Source organism: Lycorma delicatula, chromosome 2 (genome assembly GCF_047948215.1).
Source record: "Lycorma delicatula isolate Av1 chromosome 2, ASM4794821v1, whole genome shotgun sequence".
Taxonomy (NCBI): Eukaryota; Metazoa; Arthropoda; class Insecta; order Hemiptera; family Fulgoridae; genus Lycorma; species Lycorma delicatula.
In genome coordinates this window covers 673457-700957 of record NC_134456.1, presented here as the reverse complement: position 1 = coordinate 700957, position 27501 = coordinate 673457, and the positions used below count along the sequence as shown (strand labels likewise).

The window sequence follows — 27501 nt, the reverse complement described above, 5'->3', positions numbered from 1 at the left end:
CCCTCCAGATAACATAAAAAATCAGATTTTGCTCATTCAAGAACACAAGATGCATAAAGCTTTACACATCAACTCTTATTGGTCATGCATTTCAGACTCATGTCCACAACTGTAAGCCACCATCACCTTTCTGAATACTCTTATCAAACAAATTTTAGGTTACAATAAACAACTTTCCATAATTTTCTAATTAATTAATTTTAAGGCATTTATGAATATCTGTTAGTGGAACATATTCTGCAAACAGAACAATCTTCTATAAAAGCAAAAAAAATTGACAATAAAATTAAACAGCCAGTTAACAAAACAATTTCAAATAGTACCAACAAGCTAAAGACATGAATTTATGCTGCATATTTTTTCAATCAACCAGCTTTTCCTTAATCTGTCTAATAGTTTCTTACTATCTTACTACTTGACATTATTACTGCCGACATTAAGCTACTTATCAGAACAATCTAAAAGATTTAAAATAAAATATTTTTTTTTAGTTTTTAAGTCCTTTGTCACTACTAGCTCAACCGACTATATAACCATTCATCACTTCATAATTTTGAAGTAATAAAATTCACTCTTGAGCTAAATCTGAACTGTTGCTGAATGGTGGACGAGAGAAACAATTCATTCAAATTTTCCCTCCAAATCATGTGTTAAAATTCCAGAATGTGTAGACTTATTATGCGATAATAAGTCCACACATTCTGAAAGTCCCTTATCAGTCAATCGCTAATCTCTTTTGAATAATACAGTCCAATATGGAATTTGTGTACTACTGTTGATTTAAAAAAAAAATTTATAAAATGATTTTCAGTTTTTTGCAACAAACAAAATAACCACCCTACACAATATTGTTAGATTTGACAAATTTTTTTTTCATGCAAAAGATTTAAAACAATGTTCAGATACCGGTTACGTGAAAAAAATTCTCATCAGTTCTATTTTTCCAGCACTCAAGAAATATCACAGCAGCAATATCAGTAAATTCACTGCTACAATATCACTTACAAAAACATACAGACAGATAGAATACAAGTGGGAAACCACAAATGGTCCTAGTCAATCAGTAAATGTATCACAAATGTATCAACCTTGACAAAAAAAAAATCCTGACCCAAATATTTATTTCTTTACAGAAAATCTTCTTTTAAACTTTAAATATGACTAATCATCTCAAAAGTCATACAATCTTAGTTTTAAAATACATCTTCAGTCATTAAATAAAGCAGTATTTTATACACAAGAACATTTTGTTCACCCAGCAGCTAATTAAATAGTGGAATTTTTTTAAGTATAATTAAATTTTAGTAGTAGGATCGGGGGTTAGGAGTAGTAAGAGGTTAATAACAAGCTGTATCTCGACAAATACTCTTATACAACAGCAACTACTCATTACAAAACTTACACATAAATAGTTAGTTGAAAGTAGAACTTACACGACTTTAATCCTGCGAACATAAGTAAATAAAGCAAAGGCAATAGCTCGTAACGTCCAAAGAGGTCTTGTATCACAAACATAACAGTCCCAGTTCTCTAATCTATCAACTCGTTTTACTTCTTGCATACCAAAATTTCTCAAAATACATGCCTGCAAAATACATTTATATAATAATAATTTAACATGGCAAAACATTAACATAATTATTAAATTTTATTACTACATGGTGGTGGTATATTACTTTTGTTTTGATAAACTTTTTTTTTTGTTTGGTTCAAACATCTACTTGATTCTGAAAGAAAGTGGTTGAAATTGTATAACAATCCTAGAAACAAATAACAAATTGTAAAAATTCAAACTAACCTGTAGGCCGAAACTACATGACCACCATATTTTCCAAATATTAGAACATAATTAAATTATACTTCATACTCAAAAAAATTTACTTAATTACTGAAGTAATTTACGAAAACAAAAAAAAAAAATAAAAGTAAACATCAAGAACTGTAAATTTAATCTTTAATTTCACCATAATAATACAAGTAATATTGTTGAATTTGTAATAAATTGATCATATGTAATATTTAATAAATTTGTATTTATTTATGTTGGCAACGCCATGGAACATATGAGAATAAGATAAATAATTTTAGTCTTAATAAAACAGTCAAATGGTACACATCAACACACCAATAACTAAATATTAACTGTTATAATTTTATTAACTATTTTAATTTTGATGATTATTTTAATAAAAGTTAAGTTTATATAATCAAATTCTAATGTTTATTCAAAAAACTGATAGCAGAACACGGTTTTATTAATGAAAAGAAAGAAAATAAATACTAAGTGGTTATTGAAAGTTAAAAAGAAGAAAACTTGTAAAAGAAGAAAAGTTCTATTTGTTGATTTTTAAAAACTAAGCAAAGTAGCAAATATGAAAACAGATGATATTCAAATTAGTAAAAAGAATTGTCAGATTTTTTTGAGTTTAGAAATTATAAAGACACTGCTACAAGAGAAAAAGGAGCTGCGGATAATAATGTTTGGAAAGCAGCTGATATGAAATCTAAACAGATAATATTGATGTTTGGAGAATAGCTGATATTAAATCTACGAATTATATCTATCTTTAGTGCCATTCGAATAAAAACTGGAATATATTACTGAACTTGATTCAGTGTTAAATTAAGAAGTTTGATGAAATATATCTGAAAGAAAACTAAGGCATTACAAATTATACATATAAATAATCTAAGGTATCAAACTGAAACTTTTTTCAGAAGGAATGTTATTTTTTTATCAATTCGAGAAAGAAAAATACAAGCTCAAAGCGGTTGGTGCAAAAATCCCTAACAGGAGAAACTACGATACAAATTGAAAGCACTTCTGCCATCTTATAGTTATATTACAGACTAATTGATGTATTATCCAAAGAGATAGAACAGTTGATTACCTGAAAAGTAAAATAAAGTTGAAATGGTCACTCGGCCGAGGAAACAATCAAAGTATAACAAACAGGTCAATGAATAAGCACGGTCGTAAAAATTTTATTATTCCTTTACTACTGAAGTAAATACATCAGAGATTAATAATAATAATAACAACAGTAAGTATGTAAATGCTACTGTTATTCTTTTTGTTGTAATGTAACATATTTAACAGTTTAAAGTAACATCATTATTTAAAGTGATCATTCCATTTCTTTGGTAAAAAATTCACTCAACACTACTAATGAAGATGGCTTGACAGAAAACACATTATACAAGCAACAAACAACGGAACTATAAAATACAAATGCTTTGCTAATTAAAAAATATAATCACTGGAACAAAATAACTGTACATAAACAACACCCGTTCAGGTACGTAGCTGACATTGTTGTAAACAGTGAGAGCAAAAACAATGTATATACACAAACGGTATTCAGATTAGTCAACGTGAGATTATGCTAACTATTAAAAAGGTAGTGCAATTGAAAATGTTAAAAAAAAACTCAATCTAAAAGAATCGGGGCAAAATTTTGAGGTTATGATACAAGAAGCAAAAAAGATTAAAAATTAATTTAATTGAAAGTAACATGTAGATGATCAAAATAAATGTAAAGTCTTATAAATAAATTTTTCATTGTCCAATCAGCACACTAGGTGCAATAGTCTCGTGCCAAGCAGCCTAACTGATACTCAGCAGTATGAAATTTTCAAATTCAAAATTAGTCATGTTATTGAAAACACCGACTACCCAACGTTACATAAGCATGGTAAAATCAATAGAAACAAATGATGATAATGGCGATGGAGATCCTATACAGATTGAATTAAATACAGAAACCAATATTGGAAGTTTTGTAGTTTGAAATTAGAAGTATAATTAAACAGTCAATTATTTGTTCTGAAACATGGTATCTTAAATGCCCTTATACAGCAAATCAGGCGGATAGAGCAGTTTTGTATGTAAAAAAGTTTCTTGCATACAAAATCAAATTTGAGTCAATAGGTAGATAAAAATCTTAAGTGCTGTTTTTAAGGCAAACTAGAAAATATAATTAAAATAAGCGCTATATATTTATAAAAAAAGGAATCGTCAAGAAAACAATAAAAAAAATGTTATGGAACAGTAAATATAATACAAAATGGATCACAGAAATTAAAGAAGATATGAAGAAACTCAAAATTACGATTGAAGATTTAGAAAAACTGACAAAATCAGGCAAGATAAACCAGACTACAAACAATAGGAAGGGTTATTTCACTACAAAAAAAAGATTAAGAAAAAGATCTGATTGAATGAAGAAATATTTGGCTGACAGGAAACTGAAGAACCCTTCCTATAAAGATTGACTAAAGTGGTCCCAAGAAAATCAAAAATTAATTATTACAATTTGATTAATAAAGTAGGTTTATACAATCTAATTCTAAACGTTATTCAAATAGTATTCTAATAAATATAATTAAACTACAGAAGCATGAAAAACACTATGATTAAGGGGATTTTTATCTAAGATTATACTTAGAACAAAATACTTTTTTCTGTGATAAATTTGTTTTTTCTTATACTATTCTGTACCATCGTAAAGTCTTATTAATTCATGATAAGTATTAAACAGATATTAAACCCGAGTGATAATTTAAAAAAGGATGTAAATGCAATGAAATCTGAAAAAGTCACAGATTCTATGATCACAGTACAATTGTAGTAATCAGATATTATACAGGAACCAACACAGCTATACAGCTACTTACATCCAGATCCAAGCTGAAAATCAAACCTGAGACAATCTGTTCAAGAAGCTAACGTGCAACTTTCAACTACTGATGAATTGCAGACAACTAAATATTATTTATATCCAAGAATTAATAATAGTCTTCAGTTCAGTTTTCACTAATAAAATAATTTTTTTTTAACGATTGTCAAACAATAAAAAATTTCTCAACCGTAAATTTTGATGACCATTATTAAACAATTATAAAATTTATTTATTAGGTATTCAACCTCAAAACATGAGTAAAATAAAAATTCCACTGACGGTTTGATGCCTGTCTGATTCATGCCTATAAAAAACCAGCTTTTGTTTTTCTCCACCCTTAATAAAAATGTATTACAGCAAAAATGTATTACAGGAAAGTTAAGGAAAATTTTGGGGTACATATTTAAAATCTACTAATGTATTAAACAAAGATGGTACACTAATATATAATACAAAAGGTAAAGTTGATAGATGGGTGGAATATACTGAAGAGTTATACGGAGGAAATGAATTAGAAAATGGTGTTACAGAGGTTGAAGAGGAAGTTGAGGAGGATGAAATGGGAGAAACAATACTGAGATCTGAATTTAAGAGAGCATTAAAAGATTTAAATGGCAGAAAGGCTCCTGGAATAGACGGAATACCTGTAGAATTACTGCGCAGTGCAGGTGAGGAATCGATTGATAGATTATACAAACTGGTGTGTAATATTTATGAAAAAGGTGAAGTTCCGTCAGACTTCAAAAAAAGTGTTATAGTAATGATACCAAAGAAAGCAGGGGCAGATAAATGTGAAGAATACAGAACAATTAGTTTAACTAATCATGCATCAAAAATCTTAACTAGAATTCTATACAGAAGAATTGAGAGGAGAGTGGAGGAAGTGTTAGGAGAAGACCAATTTGGTTTCAGGAAAAGTATAGGGACAAGGGAAGCAATTTTAGGCCTCAGATTAATAGTAGAAGGAAGATTAAAGAAAAACAAACCGACATACTTGGCGTTTATAGACCTAGAAAAGGCATTCGATAACGTAGACTGGAATAAAACAAATGTTCAGCATTTTAAAAAAATTAGGGTTCAAATACAGAGATAGAAGAACAATTGCTAACATGTACAGGAACCAAACAGCAACAGTAATAATTGAAGAACATAAGAAAGAAGCCATAATAAGAAAGGGAGTCCGACAAGGATGTTCCCTATCTCCGTTACTTTTTTATCTTTACATGGAACTAGCAGTTAATGGTGTTAAAGAACAATTTAGATTCACAGTAACAGTACAAGGTGAAAAGATAAAGATGCTAAGATTTGCTGATGATATAGTAATTCTAGCCGAGAGTAAAAAGGATTTAGAAGAAACAATGAACGGCATGGATGAAGTCCTATGCAAGAACTATCGCGTGAAAATAAACAAGAAGAAAACAAAAGTAATGAAATGTAGTAGAAATAACAAAGATGGACCGCTGAATGTGAAAATAGGAGGAGAAAAGATTACGGAGGTAGAAGAATTTTGTTATTTGGGAAGTAGAATTACTACAGATGATGGACGAAGCAGGAGCGATATAAAATGTCGAATAGCACAAGCGAAACGAGCCTTCAGTAAGAAATATAATTTGTTTACATCAAAAATTAATTTAAATGTCAGGAAAACATTTTTGAAAGTATATGTTTGGAGTGACGCTTTACATGGAAGTGAAGCTTGGACAATCGGAGTATCTGAGAAGAAAAGATTAGAAGCTTTTAAAATGCGGTGCTATAGGAGAATGTTAAAAATCGGATGGGTGGATAAAGTGACAAATGAAGAGGTATTGCGGCAAATAGATGAAGAAAGAAGCATTTGGAAAAATATAGTTAAAAGAAGAGACAGACTTATAGGCCACATACTAAGGCATCCTGGAATGGCTTTAATATTGGAAGGACAGGTAGAAGAAAAAAATTGTGTAGGCAGGCCACGTTTGGAATATGTAAAACAAATTGTTAGGGATGTAGGATGTAGAGGGTATACTGAAATGAAACGACTAGCACTAGATAGGGAATCTTGGAGAGCTGCATCAAACCAGTCAAATGACTGAAGACAAAAAAAAAACAAAAAAAAAAAAACAGCAAAAATAATCTCTTACCAACTGTCTCTTTAGTCCTTTAAAATTTGCCATATCCTCTTGGCCATAAAATTTGGCTACTTATCTTTTATTACATAGATAGGGGTTTTCATCACATTCATTGTTGAAATAATACTCAATTTTACTAAAAGTTATGAAGACACAAGATCAAGATTATATATATATAGGAATGATTAACATCTTCCCAATCAAACTATATCAACATTACTTATGCTGTGATACATCTTAAGCAGACTTTATATCACATTTCAACAAAAATAGGTTATAATTTTAGAGGCAACAAATCTACCAAAATGATTCCTTTCTATACTGCAATGTTTTGGCCATATAACTAAATGAGTTTGGTTAAATCTCCATGGTACTTTGGAGAGAGGGTACAACATTCTCTGGATTGCCACATGCTATTGGATGTGTAGTGGGAAATAAGACAACTCTTGTCATGTGTAGCCCAGGGATTCATAGGAATTGATATACTATTTCATACCAAAAATGACAGAGCAGCAACCATGTGTTTATCATCCACCATTCTTAACATAACCATTTTACACATGACAGACCCCATATGGAGAGCCTCATTAAGTTTTATTAATAAGTAAGCAGAACAAAAATGCTGAGCTCTCACCACATTCGGTTGAAGTAGAGGCTTCCTATACAAATTTGTTTAGCAAATGGTGAAACTTAAATATACCAATTACTGAATAGAACATAATACCCTTATGCATCCTTAGATAAATCCTACCCTTGCATCTTACATAAATCTCTACATAATAAAATCTACAATCAACCTACAGTGATAATAAAACATTCAAAGAAATAAGAAAAGATTAAAATTTCAGGAAAGAAATGAAAACAAAAATTATGATTTTTAAAGCTGGAATAATCTCTAACTCAATTTAATCTTCAACTAAAATTTCTAATTCCAATGGCATAAGGGCGGTTCAGAAAGTAACCTCAGTTTGGTTATAAAGTAAAAAACCTGCATAGATAAGTTTCACAGCATTTGGAAGTTCACATCAAGTCATTTCTTCATCTGAATGAAGCGATGAAAATCACTCGGTACCAAGTCCAGGCTGTAAGGGGGATGATTAAAAATGCCCCGTTGAAAATGATTCAGAAGTTTATGAGTTCTTAGAGCACTATGAGGACAAGCATAAAACAACGTGCAAAAAACAATATCAGATGACAGCATAGCACAACCATTTGTTCTGAATGGCTTACTTTAAAGTTTGGCTGTCTTCAAAGTTTCACAGTAGACAGCTGAAGTAGCACTTCGTGACAACGAACTTCAAAATGCCGTGAAAGGTTGGCTAGATACCCGGGCGGCTGAATTTTGTGACTGTGTTTATAAATTAGTGAAATGCTATGACAAATGCTTGAAATTTAAATGGCAACTGTGTTGGTGTTGAAAAATAATTGAAAGCTGTAGTTTAAGTTGTGTATATTTTATATGTATGCAGTTTTTTTATTTATAGCCAAATGAAAGTTACTTTCCGAACCACCCTCATAGAAAGGAATGTATCTGGTCAATTCATACTAACCTGGCAGAACACATTGCTACATGAATTGCACAAAAATACTTCACCACCTTCTCCACACCATCGGCAGAACTCATCTGAGCCATCATCTTGTGGAAAATCACCTTGACCGTAAAAATTGGCACATTTCCGACATATTAATACTTTTAGGAATCTGTGGCACACCATGTTCTTTGAATTCTGAGGGCATGCACCTATGTGTATATCACATATTGTACAGTGCAACCTTTGTTTCAACACATTAGATGAAGGATCTAAAACATTTTTGAAAAGAAAAAAGAAAAAATGAAAATGTAATACAAAAAAAATTAAATAAATAATAGAAAATTATTATTTGTTTACTATTTTATCAATCAACATAACTTTTTTTATCACATTCACATAAACTGTCTCCATATCTTTTACTCTCTGTTACCCTCTTAATATCCCACGTGCTATTTGCTTTCCCTTGCAACTTTAATTTTTTAAGCACTGCATTTGCCAACCCAACAGGTTTCACGTTAAACTTTATTCATTATTCAATAAATACACATGGTTGTTGTTACTGCATTCACTGTTAAAACTGAATAGAAAAGAAATGAACTGCTTGCCACAGAAAGAGAGCATAGCATTTCTGTCATTTATTTATATAGTTACTGCAGATATTTAAATGCAATTACAATGACCAACAGTAATGACAAATGAATTTTTGTTACAAATGAAAACTGGCAACCTGATCAGAATTTGAACTCTGAACATTTGAGAGATGTTGGAATACGGAACAGCAACAAAACACATCCAGTGCGTATAATAATTTACTAAGTAAATTACAAGAAAAGTCTGTCAATTTGTTAGTTATTTGTAAATAACTCTTGATATTTAACTCACTTTGTTTCACTTTTATCAAACCACCACCATCCTTACAAAACATTCTTACAAAATATAATTCAAAATCATTTCTTGAGACTTTATGGTTTTTCTATTGGGCACATCACAACCATAAAAACTCTTGATCTGAAACAGTCATAATAGATATCCCATCTGTAAGCAATTTTATCCAAATTCACTACACCAATGTTTGCATGTATGGTTACAGACATTTCTGTTATCCAAAGCTGCAGCAAGAGGCAAAATAAAAACTTTGTCCAAAAGGTAGCCTCACACAAATATAAGTAAATGAATAAATGTTAAATCACAGTCAATGTGGTTGGCTGTTATTCTGCCAAGCCCAATCTACACAATCATGGTGAATGAAGTTAAGAGGTAGACTTGTGATAAAAATGTGCCACCTCATTACAAATAAATTCTTCCTATACTTGTATCTATAGCATTAAATAGTGTTCATGTACATCTAGATAACCATTATAGTCGGTTCAGCAACAACATTATCAACTTTAAGAAAATTTAAATCAGAAAAAAAGATTTACCTTGGGCAAGTCCCACGCAAGTTCAAATATTCATGCGGTTTGTATGTCATTCATTCCTGACATAATGAAACAACATGATGTCATGCAATATATAATAATTATCATTACGCAGCAGCACATTACCATTATTATACATTATATTTACCACTCAGACGGAAAATGTTGTCATCACTAACAAATTTCATTACAGAAATTTTTATTCATTTAACATAAAATTCATGTCATCCTTTGTCACTATCATTCAGAGCTTTCATCAATTGTAATCTGTATTGATTAAATTACAGATATCTGTTAAGACAATTTTGTCAGAATTATGACAAGGAACATACGAGGTGCGACAATAAAGTAATGAGACTGATTTTTCTTTGCAAGATGTGGCAACCCTGCAGCTTGCGTAGGCACACCAACTTTGTTTGACCTTGGTCTATAAGCTACTTCTAGTCCAAGCGACACATTGGTGCAACTGCTCAGTTGTGAGTTGTGCTGTAATAAGTGAACACGTGTTTGTGTCTCTCCTCACAGAAATGAAACCGCAAAATATTGCGCAACGGTATGCCATTTCTTTATGCGTTAAATCAGGTGAAAACGCGACAACTTATGGTAAGCTTCAGAAGGCTTTTGGAGAGGAGGTTATGTCAAGAGCTCAAGTTTTTCGGTGGCATAAAATTTTTAGTGAGGGCAGAACAAATGTTGAAGATGAAGACCGCAGTGGACGACCATCAACCTCACGGACAGATATCAACTTGACCAGGGTGCGTGAAATCATACGATCTGATCGAAGATTATCCGTGAAAATGATTGCAGAAGAACTCAACATCGATTGAGAAACGGTTCGTCTAATATTAACGGAAGATCTTGGTATGAGAAAGATTTGTGCAAAAATGGTCCCTAAAAATCTCACACAACAACAGCGAGAAACACAGAAAGATGTGGCAGCCGATCTGTTAGAGCAAACGGAAATCAATCCAGATTTGTTGAGCCGTGTTATCACTGGTGATGAAGGTTGGTTTTTTCAATACGATCCAGAGACAAAACGCCAAAGTTCGCAATGGTGCTCAAAGGGATCAACCAGACCAAAAAAAGCTCGCATGTCAAAGTGAAAAGTGAAATGCATGCTTGTGTGCTTCTTCGATTCCAAGGGAATTGTTCATAATGAGTGGGTGCCTCCTGGACAAACAGTTAACCGATATTTCTACAAAGAGGTTTTAGAAAGACTTCGTAAAGGAGTTCTTCGTGTCCGTGCCAACATTGCTGATAATTGGATTCTGCATCACAATAATCCGCCATCCCATACTGCTCTGTCAGTACAGCAATTTTTAACCTCAAAACAAATTTCAGTACTACCACAGCCACCTTATTCACCAGATATCGCTCCGTGCGACTTTTTTCTATTTCCAAGAATCAAAATGGCGGTCAAGGGACACCATTTTCAAACAACACAAGATATCCAAAAAGCTGTGACGCGGGTCTTGGAGGATATTACAGAAGATGAGTTTCAGAAATGTTACCATCAATGGCAGAAGCGCTGGAATAAGTGTGTGCAATCAGAGGGGAACTACTTTGAAGGAGTCAACACTAAACATAACTAAAACGGTAAGCAACATTTTTTTTCACATGTCTCATTACTTTATTGCCGTACCTTGTACATGTGTGATCCATATGGGTAATCACACATGTAACCACAAATATAGCATTCACCTTATTCATAATAATAATCAACCAGAATTCAATGCAGGTTTACGTATCATTTAATGATGTATCATTCCCTTTTGGATTAGGCAGTATTACAACTAAAGAATATTTTGTCACAATATAAATTTTATTACAAAATACATTAATTTTTTTACTCCCATTATAATCAAATATTATTTTCTTGGTATATCATATTCAGAAGATAAAAAAACTGCAGTAACAATCTAACCTTCTTGGAATATGCAACACATGATTAAAAAGAGATTGGGATTTTGGTTACTTCCACCCATTCTTCAGATTCTCACACTTTTTTTTTACACAATTGCTTAACCGTAACAAAATTACTAAGATTTAGTTTTAATCCTATTACCACACATACTAAAATCAAGAACTATGCATTTGTCAAATTTCAACATAGCGGAGTATCAGAGAATGTAATTTCTGACATATACTCAGCAGACAAAATGGTTATTACATTATTACTACATCAGTTTAAAATATATATATAAAATAAAAATTATAGAGCAGAAACTCTACTAACCATGCTTTTTATAAACAGAGATCCCTGTTAACCAAACTACATATTTTTAGGCAAAAAGTAATTGGATATAAATAGGACAGACCAATAAGATAATGCATCATCAGAATACAACTGTGCTTTAATGGAAATAACTACACTTTTGTAATCAAGTCATGAATCTTTGGGAAGATTATAGAAATTTTATTTACTCCTCCAACCCAACATACTGAATTTCTTTTAATACTTTTTAAGAGAGTGAGTGAAAGATAGAAAGTGAGAGTGTGTGTGTGTGTGTGTATACAGATGGAGGTTAAATCCATGTCTATCTGTATTGTAATTACATGAATATTTTGTTATAATTAAATTTATTAACTTCCGGAAGAGACTGATATTTTAACTGTACAACACTTTTAATAAAAAATAAATTTAACATTCCTTACAGTCTTATTCATAAAATGAAATGTAACTTTAGTCATTTAATAAATTTAAGCTGAAAAAGAACACCAACACTTACAAGGAATGTCTTTGTAAACACCGTTTCTTGATATCCAAGGCAATCGCTGCCTCAATTACGGGGATAATCAAGGTTCCACTGTAGTTCCACTACATCTAAGTCCATAAAATTAAACTTTTACTAGCTGATGTCAAGTACTTCGAATATAGAATAATTCAATTCACACCGATTACACACACACTGCAAATACAAACTAATGCTCAGCTTATATTTAATATATGAGAAGGTACACGCAATTTATCATTATAAATCATTAATGAACCTGTGGCAAGAAAACCTGTACAAAGTTTATTCCGATTTTTTGTTCCTGATATTAAATTGACCGCAATAAATGACACAATTGTCTTTCTCCAATAATATGAATGGGAAGATTCAAAATAACACAGAGAATGATAAATCACAGCATATAATAACTTGGATAGAACATTATATTAATACTACATTTTCTTTCTTTAATGAAAAATATAAAACGCATTTAATAAGATATTTTTCCAACAAATATATAGTTTCACGGTATTAAAAAAAAATTACATTATGAAAACTTATCAGTTCTACAAACTGAATTAACTTTGAAAAAATGGAAATGAGACACCTTATGAATATTATACTAACTCGAGTTCATGTAATATTCATAAACAGTCCTATAACAAGAAAGTAATATAGTCAACCGTATTGCTAAATTTCATATTTTACTACTTAGTTGCTTTTAACTCTTTCAGCTCCTTGACCAGGGTGGTCCCACTGTTTCAACATTCTGTTGATACATATAAACTGATTTTATTAATTTGAATTTATATAGTTAACCAGTAATTCTTCATTAAACTACCTTGCCTTGCAATCTTGTGATATGTTCAGCACTTATCTCAGTCAATTCAACTGGATATCACGAACTGGTAGGAGAAAAAATGTAAAAATACGTTGACCTCACTTCATGTTTGTAAGTTTTATGGATAAAGTGCCAGTTCCATATTTTGTGTTATTTTAAATAACTTCAATTTATTAATTATACTGTAATATGACTAATTTATGGACATTAAATGATGCTGAAATTCTTAATGGAGGACTCAGAATGTGATCTTTTTAGTGACAAGAATTATTTGCACTGAAAGAATGTAATTCAGATTGTGATAAGTGTTATTTCAAGAAGGTAATTTAGAATTAGAAAACAATATTTTATTGTTGGGAAATGGAAGTTTATCATTAGAAAATACTATAATTTGTTTACAAAATATTAGAAAATTTTTCTATTCACAAAAACATTCTGAGACCAAAAGAGATCATTACTGGTAGAAAAAATCTAAATAAAACCAGTTTCAAAAATAAATAAATAAATGCAAAAGTACCCAGCAATTCATTAAAAAAATCTTCTAGGCATATATCTAAAAACAAAATTATAACACAATTGTCCAAAATACAATTCCAATTGAATACAAGAAAATATCAAGAAAGATAATTTTACTATACAGCCACATACTGAATTGTACGGATATAAAGCCTCATTCATATAAAATAATTTTCTCCATTTTATAATTCCAAATGACTGATCATTTAAACTTACATATGTAAAAATAATTACAAATTTTAAAAAGTTATCTTTAACTGTAATAATGAAAATAGAAAATAACTTAATTCAAAATTTAAAAATAAAATGATTTTGAAAGCAGCACTTCACTATGCTTTTTACTAAAGCTAGTAAATATACAAAACACACAATAAATGTATCCTTGCTTTGTATGTTTGAGACATTACAGAAGCACGAGAGAAGAAAAAGTATTAACTCTAGTATTAAAGTGAAAAAAAATTATTAACAAATAAATGAAGAGGCGTCTGCATAAACAATATAAGCAATTGATGCAAAGAATGCAAAAATAAAAGGAACGCAGAATATTGAGCAATAGCCAGTAAGTAGAGATAATCAATCTGCCAGCAAGAAAAATCAATCTGAGACAGGAAAAAATGGCATTTGCGACACTAGTGATGATGTCACACATAAGGAACCAAGAGTAATAGACACAATAGTCATCCAACAAATTAAAGGTTGGTTAAACTACCTGGAAAGTCAGGAAGACTTACTGCGATCTTACTGTGCATTATGTTAATAAATAACTCTTGATGAAAAAATTAGTATTTCACATCTAAATAACAACAATCAATCAGCTCATGTTTAAAATTGTATTAGGGAAGCAAATAATATACCAAATTCTTGTTTTAATTCTTTTTTACATTACTTATATTGGGCAATAACATATACCTTAAGTTTTTCATATGATTTGCACGTTAATATATTATAGAATACTACTTTATTATTATAATACTGATATCATCATTAAAGGCTAATTGTTGGATTAACCATAATTCTTTCCTTTGTCTACTCACCGATTTACTTCCTGGGAATAATTATGGTTTATTAGGAGTAGACTTTATATACAGTAATATAAATTTACAACAAATTAAATTAAATTATTTGAATTTTTGGCAATCGACGTTTGTTTTTTTTTATGTTTTCACCTTATATATATGCACAAGAATAAAAATCTAAAGACTCATAGTATATGATTCTATATACTTGTAGCCCATGTAATATCTGAAATTATCATTTAAAAAATTCCTAGGCTTTTAGGTATATGTCGATTACTACTAACCTTTAAAGTAGTCTTTTCTAAACTCTCTCTCTTCAGTCGAACATAGGAATACATTCATCGGGTCATTTTTATTCATTGGTGAATCATCATCAACGCTGACAATTTGAAAATCGGAATTATTATTATTTCTTGCAGCTGGGGAAGTGTTAGTCATATAAGAAGTCCTATTATTAACTGTCCTATTATTCTGCCTAAGTTGCATATTACGTGTCGCTACTACCTTTACTTTTGGCTCTGTAAAGACATAAATCATTAGTATAACATAATTTTTTTAAAAAATCATATGCGGCAACCAATAGTTTACAGGCAATAGCCAATTTTTATCACAAATCAGAAGAATCCCCACTGTGTTATCATATCAAAATAGACATAACACTGTAGCAGGAACAGCCTGTATTAAGTATTAAACACTTTACAAATCACTTTTTATTTTTTTTATTTTATAAAAGAATGTGAATACACCATTCATGTAATAAAATCAAATAATACTGTTACACACATTTAAGTGAATTGCTCAAAAACTATCTAAAAAAAATAAAATATCAAACATTAAAAATCTTCTTTAGATCAAGGACCAAACTTAGATTGTATTGACAATAATAGGGCAAATCACCAGATATCCTAATAACTGTAACATGATGAACATTTTTTTACACAAAAATAATACTTAAGTAGATATAGATTTTTATTGCTTGTCTGAAAAAATCTCAGGAAGTACAAAACTGATCTCAAAACTTCCTTCACAATTTAAAGTTACTTCCTTCTGAGTGACAGATTATATAGGCTAGGATTTACATCTAGGATGTAAAAATAATATTAACATCCAGGATTTCCAGATCTAGGAAGTAATTTTTCAGTTCCAGGAAACGTGATCGAAGTTTGGTAAGGGTCAACACTGTTTAACAGACATTCAAATCCTCTGAAATGTACAAAAATTGAAATATTCCCTTATTCACACCTTTATTTTCACTTCCTTGTACGAAGTAAGGATCTATTGTTATCGTAAAAAAATTTCGGTTTTCAGATTTCAACAGAAATATCCATTTTGACCATCTCTGAATCTATTTTGACTAGTTTTGGCGTGACGTCTGTATGTACCTACACACATATATATATATATACACACACAAGTATGTATCTCTAGCATAACTTGAAAACAATTAGTCGTAGTATGTTGAAATCTTGGATTTAGGACTGTTGTAACATCCAGTTGTGCACCTCCCCATTTGATTGCAATCGACTGGATCAAAAGTGTCAAAAAAAGCCTAAACTCCGAAAAATATGGATTTTGGACTTTTTCTTAATTGCAGTAAAGCTCTCACTGAGAGATTTTCAACAATATATCATAAGCGGTACTATTTTCATTGGTTTCAGAGTTTTACCCAAATAAGATTTTAATTAATGAAGTATTTGGATCTTACAAGGGGAAGGTACATCAGTTTGAATCAGACTTAATTTCCTTTTTTTAACTTTTTTTATTTATATATATTGATTTATTAACAATTTATTAACCTCAGACTGTAAAAAATTTTTTAACAAAAATAATTCAATAAAAAAAAAATATATATGAAAAAATATTAGAAGTTATTAATGAAATAAAATTTGATGTACTTCATTTAAAAAAAATGTATATGTAAGGCATCTAAGTAAGTCATGTGGCATCCACATCAGATTTTTTAAAATGTGATCTTGACAAAACAACTTCAATGCAGTTACCTCCGTGAATTTTAGTCCCCCATTTATTAAACTGAGGACCTAGTTAAAATTTTTTTTAGAAGTTAAGATATTTATTTTTTTTCTTTTAATTGTTCCAGACGCTAAATTTAAACTCTTGAAAAACCTCTATTGATTTTTGGCCTCCTTGCCTCCCAGGAATTCTTTCAACTCTTATAGTAACAATTAATTAACAATAATCAACTTACAGTGATATCAAAGTATCAATTTCTCCCACTAACCCCTTCAACTTTTTTGTCAAAAAAACACATTTTGACATTCTCCAATTGTTCTTCAAGTGTTAAACAATTCTTCCACTTCTAGAGGCAAATAAAAAATCTCTGGGTATTGTTAGGCACTCTGCTCTTCCTTCAGATCGCCATCCGAAAAAAATTTCAAAAAATCTGGCAGATCTCACAACTTAATAAAAAATCTGTATGCCTATTAAATTACATATATGATTTTTTTTTAATTGAGTAGTACGTAAAATTTTATTTCATTAGTAATTTCTGATATTTTTTCATATTTTTTTTTACTGTTATTGAATTATTATTTATTGGAAACTTTTTTTACAATCAGAAGTTAATAATTATTAATAAATCAATATATTTAAATTAAAAAAAAGGAGATTAAGTCAGATTCAAACCGATGTCCCTTCCCCTTGTAAGATTCAAATAATTCATTAATTAAAATTTTATTTCACTATAACTCTGGTTTTTTTTTTTTGTTCAGTCATTTGACTGGTTTGATGCAGCTCTGCAAGATTCCCTATCTAGTGCTAGTCATTTCATTTCAGTATAGCCTCTACATCCTACATCCCTAACAATTTGTTTTACATATTCCAAACGTGGCCTGCCTACACAATTTTTCCCTTCTACCTGTCCTTCCAATATTAAAGCGACTATTCCAGGATGCCTTAGTATGTGGCCTATAAGTCTGTCTCTTCTTTTAACTACATTTTTCCAAACGCTTCTTTCTTCATCTATTTGCCGCAATACCTCTTCATTTGTCACTTTATCCACCCGTCTGATTTTTAACGTTCTCCTGTAGCACCTCATTTCAAAAGCTTCTAATCTTTTCTTCTCAGATACTCTGATCGTCCAAGTTTCACTTCCATATAAAGCGACACTCCAAACATACACTTTCAAAAATCTTTTCCTGACATTTAAATTAATTTTTGATGTAAAATTATATTTCTTACTGAAGGCTCGTTTAGCTTGTGCTATTCAGCATTTTATATCGCTCCTGCTTCGTCCATCTTTAGTAATTCTACTTCCCAAATAACAAAATTCTTCTACCTCCGTAATCTTTTCTCCTCCTATTTTCACATTCAGCGGTCCATCTTTGTTATTTCTACTACATTTCATTACTTTTGTTTTGTTCTTGTTTATTTTCATGCGATAGTTCTTGCGTAGGACTTCAGCTATGCCGTTCATTGTTTCTTCTAATTCCTTTTTACTCTCGGCTAGATTAACTATATCATCAGCAAATCGTAGCATCTTTATCTTTTCACCTTGTACTGTTACTCCCAATCTAAATTGTTCTTTAACATCATTAACTGCTAGTTCCATGTAAAGATTAAAAAGTAACGGAGATAGGGAACATCCTTGTCGGACTCCCTTTCTTATTAGGGCTTCTTTCTTATGTTCTTCAATTGTTATTGTTGCTGTTTGGTTCCTGTACATGTTAGCAATTGTTCTTCTATCTCTGTATTTGAACCCTAATTTTTTTAAAATGCTGAACATTTTATTCCAGTCTACGTTATCGAATGCCTTTTCTAGGTCTGGAACTCTGGAACCAATGAAAATAAGTACCACTTAATACATAGCATTACAAATCTCTCATTGAGGGCTGGCTTATAACTGCAGTTAAGAAAAAGTTCAAAATTCAAATTTTTTTGGATTTTGGGCTTTTTTGGACCCTTTTGGTCCAGTTGATTGCAATCAAAAGGGGAGGTGCACAACCAGATGTTACAACGGTCCTTAATCCAAATTTCAACATCCTACAGCTAATAGTTTTTGCGTTATGCAAGAAACATATGAACATACAGACATCACGCTGAAAGAAGTCAAAATGGATTCATGGATGATCAAAATGAATATTTCCATTGAAATCTGAAAACTGAAATTTTTCACAATTACAATACTTCCTTTACTTCATACAAGGAAGTAAAAATGTATTAATGTATATGCATACAATTAACTTCTGTGTACAAATTACGGGAAAAAAATTATAATGAAAATATTCCTAATTATTATCTTATTTTCTATAGTTTTTTGCTAATTACATAACTACAGAAAACTATTTTTAATTTAACCAATACAGGGAGTACATCTTAACCACAAATAAAATGTATGCTACCTTCTAACATAAAATATTTACCACGGAAGGGCATTCCTCCTTTAATTTTTTCTAACTTAATTACTAATGGTGCATTTAAACAAAAATTAAAAACACATAAATATGTGAATAATACTGGAAAAATCATTTTTTTAAATTTCACCCAAAGCTTGGTCTCTTACAAGTAAATTATTTTGTGATCTACCGTGCTTCAAATACAATCTACGAAAAATTTCAAGTAAAAAAAAAATATAAAAAAGATACAATCTAAAATGAATTTCACAGTCATAGAATAGCAAAATTTATTTTTGTTACATGATGTAACAAGATTAGACAAAATAAAAGTTCATAATTGCATAATAAATTTATTTGACCTTAGATTTTTTTGTGGACCAATATGTGCCATTTCTTGTCTTAGTCATGGTAGTACATGACTGCCAGATGAAGTCTATTAATAGTAGTTAATAAATAATATTTCAATTATACACTTATACTCGAATATTTAAAAAAATAAAATATAGGGATTATGTTAATAAATAATATTTCAATTATACACTTATACTTGAATATTTAAAAAAATAAAATATAGGGATTATGTTAATAAATATTTTATTTTTAAACAAAAGCATTTAATAACAAAGATTTATTAAGCAGATCAAATTTAAACTTAAGATATGTATATTGTTATGTACCTTCCATAATTCACTATTTATTTAAAGAAAAAAATTGATTATTTCAATTTTAACTGAACAATTCCTTCAGTTTCTCTATTTTCAGCCAAAAACCAACCAGGCTTCACAATTAATATTAAATAATTCTTAATCATTTTTTTGCTAAAGATAATTGCTATATATCTAGTACGCTGAGTAGCACGGCACCAAAGGATTAGTTTCAAATTGATAGCTTCTGTTATAATGTTATTTATAAGGTTCACATTGTCATAACCGCTTTTATCTTTGCTGTTTTGATGATAGTTGATCAGAAGACATATGTGTCTTAACATCTTTACTTCCGTTTTATGTTACAAGAGAAGAGTTTTTTCTCGGATGGATTGCATTAAATTAGATTGGAATCATCATGTTACGTTTTTGTTTGCTGCACGGTTTCATGAAGACAAGGTTTAATTTAGAACATCATGCTATATTTATAAATAATAATAGCATTAACATGCTGTATAATAACATAATGTAATAGTACAGAGGAATAATAGAAATTTAAATAAGATTAATTTCAGTAAAATAATATAAATAATATTAAAAGCTGGAATTAACAAAATGCAACGAAAATATAAAACAGATCAATATTTAAAATTATAAAGATGAATTTTTTAAGTGAGAGTACAGAACTAGAAAATGCAAAACAGAAAATTTATTGATGAAACCTTGTGATAAAATTAATGCCAAAATGTGAGTAATAAAAAAAATTGAGCACGAAATGTAATGAAGATGATTCCTACTACACTCTTCCTGTGCTTTATGTTGGTGAAAAAATTCTGCTGCTTTCATTGAAGGTTTTTTTTACAAGTGTATATGATACGTTTGATTTAATTAGCATTAATAATAATTTTATTCCAGTAAATTTCACAGAGTAAAAAAAAAATATTCATCAAACTATTCACGGCAAATAAAATTACATGGATTAAATAAAATCTAAAAAAAGGGGGTTATAAGCTGGAATAAACATATTATTGCTTTATATGTATTATTCGATTATCATTCTATTTATTCGTTTTTTCTTTAACAAAATTACCAAACATTATGCCTGTAAAAAAGAACAACGGTAAAAACTAAATTCAAACCACTGCAGTGACTCCCTAATCTTTCAAAGATCTTTATGGAAGAGATGCAAAATCACTTCGGTTTTTAGAAGTAAACAAAATAAATTTTTAAAAGAAAAGTATCAAGTAGCCACTTTGACTTTTTTGTAAGGGAAGGATGTATCAAAGCTCACAGGTAAATCTCTTTATGAATGTTCTGTTAAGTCAGGTAGACAAGATTATTAGGAAGTGTTGTGTGTTGTCTGTCATCCTAACATCTATCATTCGTGATTCTATCACAACCCATCATTTGTGCGATATAATTTCTGCACATATGTTCAACAATAAAATAATTAAAGAAATTTAAATCGTACAGAATAGAGAGTTATGCATTTTGTGACGGTTTGAATCATTTTTTATGAAAAAATCCACCACAAAACAAATGTTATAACTGGGAATATATTTACTCATTGGAAATGTTAAAAATTTATATTTCACAGGATTTTTCTCTCAACAATTACTTTTCCTTTTGTATATAACTGATCTTCCAATGAATACCAGTTCTAAACTATTAAATTCAGACAATGCCTACTACAATAAAAGTGGGTGAGGATGGTTAAATACATCAATTATCTATAAATAGAAACTTCACTTGATATGACCAAATTATATAATATAAATTACATAAATCAGTGATCAATAATTCAAAAACTACAGGTTAGATTTTGTTATTAAACTGTCACTTTTCATTAGACTATCGAGAACAATGTATTTAGCTGATATACAGGGTGTCATTCACAGGAACCGGATGTTTTTAAAATAATCATAAAAAATTGAATATTAACTTTAAAAAAGTTTTATCGGTACTGAAACACTTGTTAAATTAAAGCATTTGTTACTTACTCATGAACGAAAAATTATGTCCGGCAAGTGATGTCCATTTTGGGCAATATATTGTTGTAGCCTATCACGGGTAACTGGCCTCAATTCTTTGCAGCATGTCTACATCAATCTGGGTAACGTGATGACGAATTGCAATCTTTAGGTCCTCCGATGTACGTGGTTTATTGCCGTACACACGCGATTACAGAAACCCTCGCAGAAAAAATCACAACTACTCAAGTCAGGAGACCGAGGGGGCCAAGGAATGTCGCCGAATCTGGAAACAATCTGTCCCAGAAACAAGTTACGAAGAACAGCCATCGTTGCCCTCGCTGTGTGCGCTGTAGCTCCATCCTGCTGGAATAACACATTTTGAAAATCGATTCCCCGGTTTCGTAACTCAGGGATGAAAAACGTATTCAACATCGCAATGTAACGATCAGCTGTAACAGTTACGGCGTCATTTTCTTCAAAAAATACGGTCCAATAACACCGACCTTTCCTATTGAACACCAGACAGTCACCTTTGGGCTATGAAGTGGTCTCTCGTGAAGCCGATGCGGGTTTCTTTCTGCCCGATACCGGCAATTCTGTTTGTTGATGAAGCCATTCAGATGAAAATGGGCTTCGTCACTCATTAACAATAACAAATTTTCATTTTCTTCAAAAACGGTAAGCATTTGTTGACAAAATTGTAATCGCTGCGTGAAATCTTGCTCGTTTAACTGCTGCACGGCAGCTATCTTGTAAGAATGGAAATACAGGTCTGTATGCGGAATTCGTCTTACCGTACTTGTGCTCATTTGAAGCGCTGCTGAATGCCTCTGAATAGAGCAGCGTGGGCTTCTGACAATGGCTTCCCTTACTCTTTCGATGTTCTCCGGAGTGCTAGCAGTTCGTCGGGGACCCGGTGGTTTTTTTCTTCAATAGCGAAGCGCTTGTTCAAAGGTTGTTTACCCGTCGTAATATTGTGTTATGAGAAGGGACACTTGCATTACGATGGATATTAAACTGACGGCGGAAATCTCGCCGAACAGCGGTTACGGATTCGTCATTTTGCACAAAACTGTCATATGCGTATAGGCGTTGGTCTAGCGTCCACGGCTCCATCTTAACGACTAAAATGTAAATGCTATGAACAAAGGAAACGTCAGACACCAGCCACCAGCCACGTGCCCCTCCCACCACAAACGCCCAAGTACAACCCACTTCAAAAACATCCGGTTCCCGTGAATGACCCTGTATTTATTTATTACTTGTCCCACATCACAACTCTGTTCTATATAACTTGTTAAACAAGGTGAGCTCAAGTTTTATTTATAATGTGATGTGAGCACTCTGTAGGAGTGTGACTTACAAGTACTGAGATGGTCACATTGCATTCCCAAAACTCGACCATTCGGTTACCACCATAGTTCCATGAAGTAACAAATAGCATGCATGTGCTACAAGAATGGATCGTTTAAAAGCGGTTATTCCACAATGGTCAAGCAATAGAGATTCCAAATGCACTTTAACATCGGTTGTCACAGATGTTTTCCTTCAATGCCAACAGTATTGAAATAGGTGAACATATTCAAAACTAATCAAAAACCTGGAGGACTACCACACATTCAAACCCCCAAAAAAATGTAGAACCAAGCCACAGAGGCAAGCAACAGCGATCAATAAGTAAACAAGTAGCTGCATTCAACATAACATTAATAATGTAACTTATTGTAGCGGCAATGAATGAAGAATTGTTAAATTGAATCTTTCCAGAACACCTTATTTCTTTGCAGGGAGACATTCCATGGTCCCATGCTCACCAGACCTTTGTCCCTGGGATTATCTTCTTTGGATATACTTGAAAGGGAAAGTGTGAAAAAACAGAACACTAAGTATGCCAGAATTTCAGTTAAACTATATGAAGAAAGTGTTGGCTATCCCCCAAAACATGTTTCAGCATGTCAAGCTGAACTTCAGCTCAGCAAGAGGCTAGAAGAGTGCAAGCCCCGAAATGGGACTATTTGGATAACTTCACTTTCAAAATATAGAGGAACTGAATTCAAGATTTTCATTTTTCATTACCAAATGACATATCTCAAGTACAATTTTCATTAATATTATTCTTTATGAAAATTTTGGTTTATCTTATTTTTTTTTGAAATCGTAAATAGAACAACACCCACCCTGTAAAAAATAAGCCATTTAATTGGGCCTAAAATTATAACCATATATTAATTTAGATAGTCACAGTTTTATACATGATATATATGAAACCCATAATTTATAATCATAAATTAAAGCATTCCAATATTTTTATTAGGTTACTCTGTTAACCCACAATACCTCAAAGCCCTCCAGCATCTCAAGTATGCTGATAAGTTGAGCTCAGAGACGTTATTCTATCTGGAATACAAAGAAAGCTATTTCTTCAACATTTAAAGGAAGTACATATTCATCAAGTAGTGTTTTAGTAGCATTGATCAATTGGTGGTCTATATAAAACTCTTCCACAAACTTCCACCCAAACAAGCATTTCCCTGTACCACTGTGTATTAAATATTCTGTACTCTCTTATCTACCTATTAACTGAAATGAACTGCTTTCTGTACTTAAAGTAACTTTAAAACCAATTAGAGCATTACCCTGAGCTCATAATAATTTCAATACATTTATAAGTTTGTTTTTACTTTCTACAAACAATAAAGTTTTGATATGGTAAAAACCTTACTTACTAAGACTTGTTAATGGTCAAATACGACAATCGAAAAACTTTTTGTGAAACCGACTATCCGACATTTCATTAAATATTAAAAAAATTTGTTGGTAGTGGTTTGTCTTTACAAAATTGTAATTGGTTTTCATTTAAAATTATTTTACTATAATTTTTTAATCGTCTAAATGATGTTCTGTATAAATGCAGAAAAAAAATTTTTAATTAATTCTAATAAGACTATATTTGAAATTATCTATCAATCATTATTAGAAGTATGTGAATGAGAAAAACAATTCAAAGAGTAAACTTTGTTTACTTTCACTGATGCCTCCATATTGCACTCTTAAAAGTGAACTGTATGATTATAATATTTAATCGCTTCTTCTTTCTTCAACATCCCTTTAAAGCAAGACAAGTAGTTTTGGAACAAGTTGGTCAACAAACAAATTTACAAAAAATTTTGTTCTTTTGAAAAAAAAAAATAATTTAAAAAGTAGAAATGATTGTATGTGAAACACTTACTTTCTTCTTTTTCTTCTTCAGAATCAATCAGTACTATTTCATTTAGAACAGAAGGTGGTTCTTCTTTAATTTTGACAGTCGTCGTATCAGTTACTGTATTACTACTACCCCTACCACTTGCACTAGTATTTACACAACGTCCCACTGTACCACTGTATTCATTGACATATTCGGTAACAACAGGTTCTGGAGGAGGAATATCTTCATTATTATCACCAGTCCTACTTACATTACCACTGCCATCACTACCACCCTCATTACTTTTTTTAACATCAGTTTTTTTACTATGTTTACTAGCTGTAATTACTCTATCTGCAATAACAAAAATAAACAATATTTAGTAAAACAAATAACGGGCATAAATTTATATTAAGTAACATCTAAATTAATGCGCTCAAATTACAGAATAAGTATAACCATCAGAGACTTAATAATTTAAACACACAAAAGATACAATATGCCAGTCATCGACTTTTTTAAGTATTATACAATATACAACAATGGATAAAAAAAAAGTGGCAAAATAATTTACAAAAAAATTAACTGAGCGTCTCAAAAACTATCAAAATGAATTGAAAAGGGAGAGGTGTTCTGTCAAAGGCGGAAGACTTGTTTATTCAATTTGAAAATTCTAAAATTTTAACTGTATCAAGAATAACACAATGATATATCATACCATAATCATCAAACTAAAAAATGCGTTTATTTTATATGTTTTTTCAAGTTCAGCGTGATTCTCATATTTCTTTAAATAAAATACAAAGAACAGAATACTTTCATACATCGTGTGGTTTTATGCTATCTGTACAAACAAATTGGACAAAAAGGCTGTTAAAAAGGTAACAATTGATCTTTTACTCTCAGTGAAGTAAGACATAGTTATCGTAAAAAAAAAAAAACTGAGCATTATAAAGAAGTTCAGCACTACAGGTGGAACAGCTGAGTGTCACAGATGGAATTTTGGTACAACATATTACTCAATAATACACATATTATTTATTTAAAAAGCTGTTTATTTAACATTTATTTAACAATTATTTATTAAAAAATGATAAAACCAAACAAATATAAACTTATAAAACACTTTTATTTATTTTCATTGCTTAGATTAGTTTTCACAATGTAAATTCACTACTTCGTTGGTTTTCACCTATATCTCCTACAGCTGGAAATCTGGAACTCTCACATTTTAATAATAATATAGATAATAAAAGTATATGAACAAAATAAGCATAATAATTTTCCTTAATGTATTCCTTATTATATTTCTCAATAATAGGAATTTCACTACGTCATCATTGACAGTGCAACTCTCTGCAATGCCATCGTATCTGCAAATCTTTCTGAGAGATGCTGTGCTGCGTATCCACAATCAAGAATTTTAGAGCAATTATTTATATCTACTACATAGTTAGTGGCTGATTCGCTATTACTAGCTGAGAATTTTATTATCTGGTCTGTCAATCAGATTAGAATTAAAGTCTTGAATTAAGAATCTTGAACATTCAACATGAAAAAGTTTGCACTTAAGACTGTATGGACTGAAATGTGTGCACAAGAATTTAAACTTCATTTTTGTCACAGTATTAAAGAAAGACCTTCACTAAGATCCAACTGCATGGTCTCAGGTAGTAGCAAAGAAGTCCATCCACCATCATATTTCTTTCTCAAAATAGAGCATAATGGACTCATTTTTAAATTAGTTCTTCATTGTCAATAAATTTAACTCAAATCTCAGTCAAACTTTTTATTTTTTTATGGTATAAAAGAAATTGTTGTAATGATTCAAATAATCACTAGTTATACCCAATGAGAATTTCTTTTTACCAGGAAGACATCTGCAAGCAATTAATAGCTATTTGTTTGGACTCCAATGTATGCTCTGAATTTCAATCTTTAGCGATTGCAGAAAGAAAGCTTTTGGCAAATTTTTTATCTGCAATATTAACTTCAGACTCTACTCTCACGCTAGTTTATGTTTGTAACAGACTTAACGTTAATATGATCCTTGAAATAAGGAAACTACAAGTTCAGTTTACAAAGAGTTAAACTGACATTTATTTCTGCTTCAAAAATGATATATTAATTTCTTTCAATTCCTTCGGCTATAGCATTATACATATTTATGTTCTCAATAAATTCCACATTAGATCTACGGTTCAACCTTTGCAATAATCTGCAATTCCTAAACTTTTTTAAATCATTACAAATAATTTTAAAGTTTTTTGTATAGTTTGTGGGAAAGTTCTTATCTTACTTGCTAACACCATTTAAAATGAAAATATGAAATTTACCACACGCACTTAAGTACAAAAATATGTGATATTTATTTCACTTGTTAGCAGTAGGATGCAAACTCATAAAATCTTATAAGTCCCGGTCTTTATCATGATTCTCCAGTTTTCAAAAGTAGCACACGTATTCCAGTGATATACAGCCACAGTTTCCTCCTAAATTAGCTTGTTTATACTTGTAACTA

The 27501-nt window shown here is 30.8% G+C and overlaps 1 protein-coding gene across 5 annotated transcripts in view; it reads right to left on the bottom strand.

The window, feature by feature from the left end:
- Window positions 1-27501, bottom strand: part of LOC142320403 (uncharacterized) — an 86749-nt gene that overhangs the window by 2939 nt on the left and 56309 nt on the right. For all 5 annotated transcript variants that reach the window (XM_075358103.1, XM_075358105.1, XM_075358108.1 and 2 more), the window contains 4 exons: window positions 25023-25334; window positions 15109-15342; window positions 8338-8588; window positions 1434-1585 (listed from right to left, as the gene is read on the bottom strand). In XM_075358103.1, the coding sequence (XP_075214218.1) occupies window positions 1434-1585; window positions 8338-8588; window positions 15109-15342; window positions 25023-25334 (949 nt within the window). The remainder of the gene's footprint in view (window positions 1-1433; window positions 1586-8337; window positions 8589-15108; window positions 15343-25022; window positions 25335-27501) is intronic.